This window comes from Salvia miltiorrhiza, chromosome 1 (genome assembly GCF_028751815.1).
Source record: "Salvia miltiorrhiza cultivar Shanhuang (shh) chromosome 1, IMPLAD_Smil_shh, whole genome shotgun sequence".
NCBI classification, from domain to species: Eukaryota; Viridiplantae; Streptophyta; class Magnoliopsida; order Lamiales; family Lamiaceae; genus Salvia; species Salvia miltiorrhiza.
In genome coordinates, this window is record NC_080387.1 from 5,437,642 (window position 1) to 5,449,120 (window position 11,479).

The 11,479-nt window shown below is 41.3% G+C and overlaps 1 protein-coding gene across 1 annotated transcript; it reads left to right on the forward strand.

Annotated features, from left to right (window-relative positions):
* The first annotated feature begins 5,416 nt into the window (after nucleotides 1-5,416).
* On the forward strand, nucleotides 5,417-7,176 carry LOC131015815 (uncharacterized). The gene is made up of 2 exons (XM_057944240.1): nucleotides 5,417-5,594; nucleotides 6,565-7,176. The coding sequence occupies exons 1-2, from the start codon at nucleotides 5,466-5,468 to the stop codon at nucleotides 7,087-7,089; spliced, it is 654 nt and encodes a 217-aa protein (XP_057800223.1). The 5' UTR covers nucleotides 5,417-5,465; the 3' UTR covers nucleotides 7,090-7,176.
* The last annotated feature ends 4,303 nt before the right edge of the window (nucleotides 7,177-11,479 follow it).

Here is an 11,479-nt window from a genome sequence, read left to right on the forward strand (position 1 = left end):
TCACAAGAATATTGAAGCTGCCTGGATCTTCTCTCTTTGGAGCCAACTGATACTCCTTCACTGCGAGCACCTCCTCAAATTCATTGAATGCTCTCTTCTTTTCCATCACAGCCTTCACAATTTGCACCTCATTTGGCTTGTTTCTCAAGATCTCCACGGAAGGAATATTCACAACCAACTTCTTAAATGTCTCCAAAAACTTCTCATCCATCTTCGGCTTTGCCAGGCTATTCGGGAAGGGTGCTACAGGCTTGTACTCTGGCCTGGGAAACGTAGGAGTAGGAATAGGCTTCTTAACAGCAGAGGTATTCGACAATACCTTAGAAGTAGGCGGTGAATCGCATATAATCGTCTCCAGGTCATCCTCCTCCATAATCTCTACATTTTTTCCTTTCCATTCTTGCCGTCCCGCTGCTCTTCATCCTCAACTGAATTATCAACCACCCGTATGGAATGACATTGCTGATTTTGCTGAGGCTGTTGATGTTGGCTCTTCGGATTGAACTGAGTGTTGCTAGGAAACTTTCCTGGTGTGTGCTGCGCAGCTGCTTGGTTGGCCATCTGACCAACTTGAGTCTCCAACATCTGCACTTGTTTAGACAGTGATGAAACATGATTTCATATTTGACTCACTTGGGTCTCCATGTTGGTCTTCCACGCACCTACATTCGTTTCCAAACCACCTATCTTTCCCAACACCTGCTTCATCATGTCTTCCATCGAATCTTTCTTTGGCTCATTGATAACTCCTCCGCTAGACACAGAAAATCTAGGTGGAGGCTGCAAAGCATTGTTCGGATTGCCGTAAGAAAGGTTAGGATGCGGGCGTGCTCCTGGCTGGAACTGCTGCTGACCCTGTTGAAATTGTTGATTTCTACCATACATTCCTGGTTGTCCTTGCTGGAAATTCCCATAATTTCTGCCATTCACAAAATTGACATCTTCCATGCTTGACGGGTCTATCACAGCTTGCTCATGACGTCCAACATTCAACTCACCAATTTTTGTAGTCAGCTCTGCCAGCTGTGTAGCCATCGCTGCCTGTTGAGTAACCATTGCTGCCATAGGATCAGAACTTGACGCAGCTGCAACCTTCTTCAATTGTACTCGCTCAGATGGCCATTGGTAGCTTGTAGAAGCCATGCTATCAATAATGCTCCATGCTTCAGAACTGCTTTTCTGCAATAGAGAGCCACCTGCAGCTGTATCCATGTGCATCCTTGTACGCTCCCCGCAGGCATTGTAGAACATGATCACGAGCGTGCCTTCATCAAATCCATGGCTTGGGCACTTTTTGAGCTTCTCCTGATACCGCTCCCAAGTCTCCGCTAGCTTTTCTCCATCGTACTGTTGAAACTGTACGATGTCCATCTTCAACTTCAACGTAAGGCCAGGCGGATGAAACTTGCGTAGGAATGCATGAGCCAAATCCTCCCACACGATATTCTCTCCCAGCTGCAGCGTATGATACCACGACTTCGCCTTATCCCGCAGTGAGAAGGGAAAAAGACGAAGACGGATAATGTCATCAGGGACACCATTCATCTTCACCGTGCTACACAGCTCCAGGAAATGCGCCAGGTGCGCATTAGGGTCTTCAATCGCTTGTCCACCATATTGGCTCTGTTGGACCATCGTGATCAAACCCGTTTTCAGCTCAAAGTTGTTAACGTTCACTCGTGGGGGCTCCTGGTACACATACTGTGGTATGAACGCTTCATTGATGGCTGGTTGTTTCTGAGCCTCTCTTGTCTCCTGTGCATCAAGCAGCTTCTCAACTGCTCTTGCAAAGCTCGAATTTGGATTTGCTCTGGAGTAGCCATCGTTTCTGTCTCAACTTGATCATTCTGCTTCTTTAGGTTGCGCAAGGTTTTATTGATTTCAGGGTCAAACTCAAAGAGAGGATTTCCGTGACATCGTGTGTTCATATGCAACCTACAGAAACAGCAAAAAGATCAGAAAAGACAAAAAAAAAAAACTTGCAGTACTATAAAGTCCTATTGGAAATATTAAAGCAAAATCTAAACAGTCCCCGGCAACGGCGCCAAAAAGTTGATCACTATTTTTATAGCAACAATAACTGCAACTAAACAGTGTAATTGTAGTACGAAAACAGCAAGCAGAGTATCGTATCCACAGAGACTGTAAAACGAAATCACTCTATCTACTTCCTAAACAGACTCTCACAGTATGCAAGTGAAACGATTATGAAGGAGATTTAATAAACTTAAACTAAAACTCAAATAGCAATAATTAAAAGATCGTAGTAAAAATCAAATAATAAAGACAACTGATCCTAGGGTAGTAAATTCATTAACTAAATCCACATAATAAATCTATTAATCCTATGTACCAGTTTAATCCAGTTATGATGAGAGATCACTTAATTAATCAATTACTCTCGCTAGAGCAGCAACGATCGTAGATTAGTAAATTATCTATCTCCGTTAGGTCTCAAGAAAATCTACTAACTCCCAATAGCTCCTAAGAATAGCTCCCTATGATCCACCTATCTCCGCTAGGTCTCAAGGTTAAAATCATATCATACATTCCTGAATCCGCTAAACAGTTATCTCCGCTAGGTCTCAAACCGAATAGCTAAACATGCAAACTATTGATCAGATAATTCACAAGAAATTAAGCACCAGGAATTATGAATCATAAACTGGAAGGCACAAAAGTATTAACAAATAAATCACATAAATTCAATCAACTATTTACAAACCCTAGAATCAGCTAAACGAAACTAGCCAGACATAATAAAAGAAAGCATAAACATAATTAAATTGAACGCAATTGTAAAAACTAAATTAAATAAAAACTGAATGAAAACTATTATAGCGACTTGAATCTTCAATCTTGTGGAAATCCAATCCAAGCAGTAAAAACTGGAAAGAAATAAATTCTAAAGCTATGAAATTGAAAAATAAAAGTTGGGAACTGAAAAAGGAACCCAAAATAGGTCATAAGAAGACCTATTTATAGTACCAGGGTAAAATACAGAGTTTGAAACCCAGAAGAACTCCAAAAACGCGCAAAACTGAAAAATCCGGGTAGCCGGCGACCTGCCCGGCGACCCATCCGGCGGTCGCCGGCCCAAGCACAAAAATCCTTCCTAACGCGGCGATCGCCGCGTCTTTTCCAACGTTCCAGAAGGTCCGGCGACCCAGGCGGCGATCGCCGGTCAGGTCGCCGGAAATCCTTCTTCGGGCGGTGGTCAACGGTGTTTGACCGCCGGATTCTGACTGTTGCGCGCGACTTTCTTGTTTTGGCCATATCTTCCTCTTCCGAACTTGGATTTGCAATCCGTTTGCGCTCACCAACTCCTATCGAGACGATCTACAACTTGTATTTCAGCACAGTTTTCCAAATTCGAACTCAATAAACCTGAAATTTCCTTCAAAGTTCGAGTAGGAATCATGTTTCAAAAGATAAAGCAAATTAAGCACAAAACAATCATCCAACACTCAATTTCCTATAAAATTGACATCATATGAATACTAAAAACAAAGGAAACATGAGTGTTATCAGGTCTCTCTCTCACCTCTCCTGATATCTCTCTCTCTCTCTGTGAGTAACAATGTCAAGATGACGCCAGCTACGGTGGCTTGTCGCCGGCAACGTAGCGGCAGCGATAGACCTACCGTTGTCTCCGATCTGCCAGAGAATCAAAGAAAAAGGGAGGAGAGAGAGTGTAACCACATCACCCTCTCTAGTTGAATTCAACGCCCGTAACCAGTGAACATGAACATTGGGCTTCTTCACCCCCAACGGTTTGACAGCCGCTGCATAAGAAACAGCAGCGACGGCAATCGACTGCGCGCCAGCTGGATTTTTTCCATCTGCAGAAGTATTCTCAGTAACAGGAAGAAGGGGAACAACCCTGTCTGCCGTGTGAGAAGCCATCGTAGAACCAGCCAACAAAGTCGCCGGTCCCGCTGCCATCAAAGCAGAACTCGCAGGAGCAGTAGGGAGATTGAGACCTCCCGAAACCGGAGCAACTCCCTCCGCCGAGACATGTGCAGGCGCCGAACCAGCATCCAACCCTGCAACCTCGTCCAAGCCAGGGGCCGAATGATTATAGTTATGTTGCAACTCCTGAAGGGCCGCAGCCTTCTCGCCTGAAGAACGATCCAGCCACTCGCGCGAAGAAGGTGAAGAAAAATTATTCGATACCATGGGGAGATTTAATCCCCACTACTAGACAGACCGATAAGAGGGGTACCGTCGTAAGCCATCGTCGACGGCGCAGGCGGCGCAAGGAGGCGTTAGGTTTTCGTCCGCAAAAATTAGCGGCAAAAACAACCTCAAGGTTGACCGAAAATGGTGTTAACGGAAAGGGTAATGGCTGTTAGATAGTTGGACGGAAAATTTTAAAAAATATTACGATAAGGTGTTCCATGCCACTTACGATTCGTTGGGGATGTTATTGCAAAAATACGGGTCAACCTTGAGGTTGTTTTTGCTTTTTAACCCTATAATTAATTATCATTTTTAATACTCCCTCCGTCTACCAAAGATACGCCACTTTACTTTCGGCACGAGTTTTAATAAAATGTGAGTAAAGTTAGTAGTGGAGTAAGGGTACCACTTTAAATGTGAGTGGAATGGTGTGGATCCTACTACTAAAAATGGATGTGGCATATTTTTTGTGGACGAACGAAAAAGGAAATTGTGGCATATCTTTGGTGGACGGAAGGAGTATTATTTTTTATGTGAGATTTTTTCTCCACTCGCAGTAAACTTAATCATTTTCGTTAAAATTCGTATCGTCTCCTTATAATACTATTTTTTATGGACGGACAGAGTATATGTTTGTGTTCCATCAAAAATTGTTGAGTCAACCTTTTATTACAATTTAACTTCCACTAAAGTAGTACTCCAATCAATTAAAGTCTATTCTAACAAATTAAAGTGTCTCAAACAGTTGATCGAAAGAAAGAGAAAATATTTCGTTAGAAGAAAAATGGCGAAAGTTATGTTGCTTCCCGATCGATAAATCGAATGCGTTTGGAAAATACTCCTTTCGTTCAAGTTTTTATTTTTTTTCAGAATGATAGTAAATTTTATTTAAGAATGATATAAATTTTAATAAAGTGATTAAATATATTATGAATGAAATAATAGTTTCATTTTTATGATAGTATTAAAATAATTAAAATGAAATAAGAATCTCACTTATTTTTTATTAAAAATAAAATAAATATTAAAATATGAGATGAAGTAAAATGAAAATATGGATATTAAAAATTAAAATAAAAATAAATAAAAAGAAACCCATTGCTGAATCGACGGGAAGAATCTGGACTCCGACAACCGCTAGAAATTTCTGCCACGTTCAAGTAAACGACACGTGTCATCAGGAGATGCAGCCAGCGCTTATAAATTACGCTACGTGGCTATTTGACTCAAGCTTAAGACAATATTCGAAGCAGGTAGCGTTAGTGAGATCGCACAGGGGGAAAATGCAATCCAGATTTGCCGTCACCGCCGCCAAATTCAACCACGCTCTGTTTCCGGCGAGGAGGATACGCAGCTGCGCCTCCACTTCCGGCAGAACTGCTGATCCAGCTGAGCACGCCGTCGACGAAGAAGTACGTATCTTAATACTAATTTTTCTGGAGCCAAGTAAACATGAATTAAACTTCAAACTGTAAAATCTATAAATCTATGTGTTTTCTTCATTAATCTACTTTTTGTTAACTTATGAGTAAACTAATAAAATTGATTTACTACTCTAAAGTAAAAAAATGTCACTAAAATATAAAATATAATTATTATTTTAAACTTCAATTCTTATTATTATAATTATTCATTACTAAAGCTTCATACTTATAATTAGATCTTATGTTATTTCTAATTCACAACAACAATTTCACTTATTCGTGAATTAAGAACGAAATAATATTTTTAATTATAAATAGTTTTTTTGAACCTTTTCCATTCTTACTAATTGAGTCGTTTATTTTTTTTAAATGCCCCATATTATAGTCATTTTTTGAATTTTAATTGCGTTAAAATTTTGTGTATAATAATTTGATGGTTTAATTAATCTGATTTTATCCAGGAATGTCCACATTATAGTCTTTTTTTTTATAATTTAAATTGTTATTAATAATTTCTTTCACGGAATGTTGATAATATGCTATCTTATAAATAGAAGTAATATAGAATAATTATATATATAAATATTATATTTTTGCATAAAATATCAAATATATTTTCTTAATATCGTAATAATAGAGGTGTATTTTGATGGTATGAATGGAGTTTTTCTCTCTCTCTCTCTCTCTCTCTCTTAATCCCGAGGACTATTTTTTTTTTTTTTTATGGTAGTATGAAAATAGGTGTTTTATTTTCGAGGAAATGAAAATAGGTGTTTTGATCGTTCTTTATTTACTTTAGATATCATCGAAAAATAGTTTTTGAGGCGGAATATTTATTTCAGTGAGAGATTAAATTTACTTTTGAATAGCTAAATGATTCAACTAATTGGAAGATGTCAAATCTATCAAATTTCTAACTGACTGTTGTTTACTTCCCTCCCGTGTGTTTACTGTTTAGGATGTGTATCCCACCGATGCGATGCAAGACGAGAAGCGGCGGCGGCCGCCGAAGCACGAGCCGACAAGCAAAGACAACGAAACGTACTCTCCTCCGAAATCCCCAACTGAAACGGCGGCAAAGCTAGAGTCCAGCGGCGTGGGGCCGAGGACCGATCCAATCGGCCAGCAGAAACGACGGAGCTGCGCGGGGATCGGCAGCAGCCCGTGGCCGGCAAAGGAGGATGAAGTCGACCGGAGAGCGCAGGGGGAAGAGCAGGAGAGAGACAACAAGGAGTATTTCGAGCACCACAAGGCGTCTCCGCTGTCGGAGATTGAGGTATGTGATACGAGGAAGCCAGTGAGCCAAGCGACGGATGGGACGGCGCAGAGCGAGACTGTCGGGGGGTGGAGGCCGGAGCAGCTGGACACGGCAGAGGATTCGCTGCGGCGGGCGGTGGAGATATTCCGGATGAATGCGATGAGAGGGGATCCCAACTCTCCGCACGGCAGAGTTCTCCGCCAGCTTCGTGGGGAGGATTGGTAGCCTTAAATTGATGTTGTTTGCCACTTAATGTGTGAATATGTATGAGATTGTAAATTAATAAAAAGAGAAATCGAGTTTTAACTTTTACATAGATAATTTGTTTATCAACGATTTCAATTAAACAAAAATTTGCTTACGCCAGGGTCGGTGTACCAGGGTCGTACTTGACCCAAATTTTGATTTGGATCCGATCCAGCTAGACTATTTTATTCGAATGCCAAGTGTTATTATTATTTTGATATAGTGTTAGTGTTATTTTAAATATAGTATTAGTGTTATTTTCCAAATAGAGTCATTTGTAAAATAAAATAGTGTTAGTGTTATTTTCGAAATAGTGTTATTTGTAAAATAAAATAGTATTGGTACGAAACGCCGTCTTCGGAATATTTTCCTATCGTATCTTCAGTTGATGATATTCCGTTATCAAATTAATCTTCGAAAAAGTACTCGCTCCTTGTAGTTGATCGAACAGGTCATCGATTCGAGGTAACGGATACTTATTCTTCAATGTTACCTTATTTAGCTCTCGCTAATCGATACATAGTCTCAAACTGCCGTCTTTCTTTTTGACAAAGAGAATTGATACTCCCCACGGGGAAATACTAGGCCGAATAAAACCCATGTCTAGCAGTTCTTGTAGTTGCAGTTTCAACTCTTGCAACTCTGTTGGGGCCATTCTATAAGGTGCTTTTGACGTTGGTGCGGTTTCGGGCTCAAGATCAATCGTAAACTCGAGTTGTCGATCTGGTGATAGTCCTGGTAAAACATCAGGAAAAACATCTTTATATTCCCGCACGACTGGCACGTCATCAATATTCGCCTTTGACTCCTCACTCTGGTTCAGGTATACCACATATGCGATGGTATCTTTTCTTTGCAAAAGCTTCCTGGCTTGCAGTGCTGAGATAATTGGCGTCTTTTTCCACTTCTTCTCAATGCCATAGAAGAAAGCAGACTCTTGGTCGGGTGGCTGAAATGATATCCTTCTTTCTTCACATTGGATTATCGCGTGATTCTCGACTAACCAATCAATTTTCAGTATAATATCCACATCCCACATGCGCATAAGTCTCAAAGTCTTAGCCTTAAGCTTAAGCGGTCCTAGTTCAAATTCTAGGTTAGGGCATACATGCGTAACTGTGGTAATTCTGCCTATGGGAGTGGCTACCATTAAATGTTGTGGAACAGGTTCTACGTCTAGTTCCAACGTATCTACGCAAGTAAACAAGATAAAGGAATGCGAAGCACCCATATCGAACAGGATTACAATGGGCACGCCCTTCAACTCACCTATACCTGCTAAATTTTCTCGATTTCTGCCCTGCATTTTCTAATCAATTGCAAACACTCTCTAATGATGTTGTTGATTCGCCTGCGGGGCTGGTAGTTGCCTTTCTGGCTGACGCGGTCGATGAACCGGTTGTTGACGTAGTGGTCACGGTAGTGGTAGGATTCCCTCCGTCGCCCTGAGTTGCGGCTGGAAAAAATTGGGTCTTCCTCCACTTCCTCCTTGTTGGCGATTTGGACATTGATTCGAATAATGTCCGACCCTTCCATAGGTTAAGCAGCTATTCAGTCCCATGTACACTATGAATTTATAGTAATGCCTTTTGGACTAACGAATGCCCCTACTGTGTTCATGGATCTCACGAATCGAGTTTTTCACGAATACTTGAATAAGTTTGTGTTAGTTTTCATAAACGATATTCTGATTTACTCGAAGAGCATTTAAGGATCGTGTTGAAAAAGTTGCAAGCTGAAAAGCTTTATGCTAAGTTCAACAAATGCGAGTTTTGGCTTGAAGAAGTTAATTTTCTAGGCCATATCCTTTCTGCGAGGGGAATTGAAGTTGACCCAATGAAAGTTTCAAGCGGTACAAGAATGGAGATCACCGACTACACCACACAAAATTCATAGTTTTCTGGAATTAGCAAGGTATTACCGAAGATTCATTGAGGGCTTTGCATTTTCCCAAATGCAGTTTGCTACATTTTGGGCAAGGCGGCATCCCTCGCGGTCCTTGTGGAGTTGTTGTTGGGGCAGTTGTGCTAGCATAAGACCTCTTATCTCTGTTCTGGTAATATGGTGGCGCATTCTGACTCTGCCACGGCTTCTTGGGACCTTGACTTCGATTGTCCCACTTTCTCTTACCTTTCTTCCCTTGTCCAGAAAAAGGTTGGTTTCCCGTTGGAAGATTCGGGTTAGGTTGTGGCACCGAAACTTGACTCATCTTCACTAGCTGCATCACCAGTTCCATATCTAGCGCTCGGTTCAATGCTTCAGCATAAGTTAGCGCACTCTGACTTGCTAAAACCACACGAATCTCTTGCTTCAGTCCGGAGCAGAACAATTCTGACATTCTTCTCGTTAGTATCTTCTCGATATGGAGCATATCGAGCCAAATCACAAAACTATCGATCGTACTCAGCTATTATTTTGTTCCCTTGCTTCAAATTAACGAACTCCATTTCCTTCTTCTTTCGGTAAGTCCGTGGTATGTATTCCTCGCAGAGAGCGGCTTTGAACTGATCCCAGGTAAGAGCGGCTATCTGTTCTGGGGTCATAGTTTTCTGTTTCGCTTCCCACCAGAAATCCGCGGATCCTTTAAGCTGGTATGACATGCACATGAGGCACTCGGCATCGTCACACCTAAGGAATCTAAAAATTCGTTCCATACTACTAATCCACTCTTCTGTTTCTACAGAATCTCCCGATCCATTGAACGCTGGTGGATTTTGCCTCAAAAAAAGTTCTTCTACTCTTCTCTCTTGCTGTGGGGGAGGTGGGGGTGGTGGTGTAGGATCTCTTTGTTCCTCCTCCTCTTCTTCTTCTTTTCGGTTTCTGTTCCTTCTTCTCGGAGGCATGCTATAAAGGAGAAAAAGATATGTAAACATTAGCCTCGAAGCTAGTCCTTCTTCACCACAACACACAAGTTCTTTCCCTCAACTCAATTCTACTTCTCATAATCTCACAGTTCTTGTCCAAATTGGTATTCGTCGATCATTATGCATCAAAACAATCGGTATCAAAACTCTGATAAAATATAAAGACTCTCTGGTCATCATCATATATACGGAAAATTGCCTCTCTCTCGAGGTCTTATACAAAAGGTGGGGTGTATGTACAACAAAACAATCCCTTAATACTACGATGATGCTCTAGCTATACTAGCATCATAAGTACTAGGCGTATATAGATATGTACTATCTACTCATGCACACACTATATTATGCTTCTCTATCTATATACATCTGCTATGCATCACTATATATATATATATATATATATATATATATATATATATCTTATATATATATATATACACAGACATATATATACTAGCATCTATAACATCAACACGATCATCATCCGTCGTCTCCCGTCCCGTTAACATCATCTCCAGATACCCTGCTCTCCGCATCGTCAGCAGGTATATCCTCGCTCGGCTCTGACTCATCGTCCTCGTACTTATCGATCAATCTGTATACACTGTCATCATCTGACTCATTCACCACATCAGTATCCACCATCGGTCCAAAGATAGGCACCTCGGGAATAGGCACCCACGTGTGAACTCCGTCGGTAGTAGTCCGACGTAGTAGTGGCCGGGTCTGTCCATAGCCGACTGTCATCTCAGGAGTCTCCTCGTCAGGATCCTTCTCGTCACTATCAAGCCGTGCTGGTCGAGATCCCCCCTCCTGGGCATCTCGGGATGGTGGGTAAAAGATCGGATGCATGTACAACTGAAAAGCCAACGTGCCTGGCTCAAGTAGTGGCCAGTGGGGCAACTCTCGGGTAGGGATCATAAGGCACGTGCTCAATCTGAGGCTCAGTAGATACAATAGGTGGTGCTGACTCTGGGGGTGGTAGTGGCAAAGGCACTGTCACAGGGGTTAAGTCCCATGGCGGCAAATCAGCGCTAGGAAACGGAATAAGTGACAGAAATGAAAATGGATCATGGTCCACTACTGGCGAGTATGTCTCGAAAACAGTTGGAGCATGAGTAATAGGCTCAGATGAAAACGGTATAGGCTCAGATGGGGGTGGGGGTGCAATCGGATAGGACTCCTCTGAAATGGGGATGCATCAACTCCACCTCCCTGAGCTAGTCTGTCTGGTACTAGGGTTGTAATCGAATCGAATCGAAGCGAATATCACCATATTCGATTCGTATTCGTGAAAATATACTAATATTAGATTCGGTATTCGATTCGATTTCGAATATTAAATACGATTCGATATTCGATTCGTTGCTATGTTCGAATTATTCGATTCGAATATTCGATTCGTTTTATGAAATTACCTTAATTTTTTTTACGAAGATTCGATTCGAATATTCGATTCGTGTATTCGACTTGTATTCGATTCGAATATATTCGATTCGAAATTC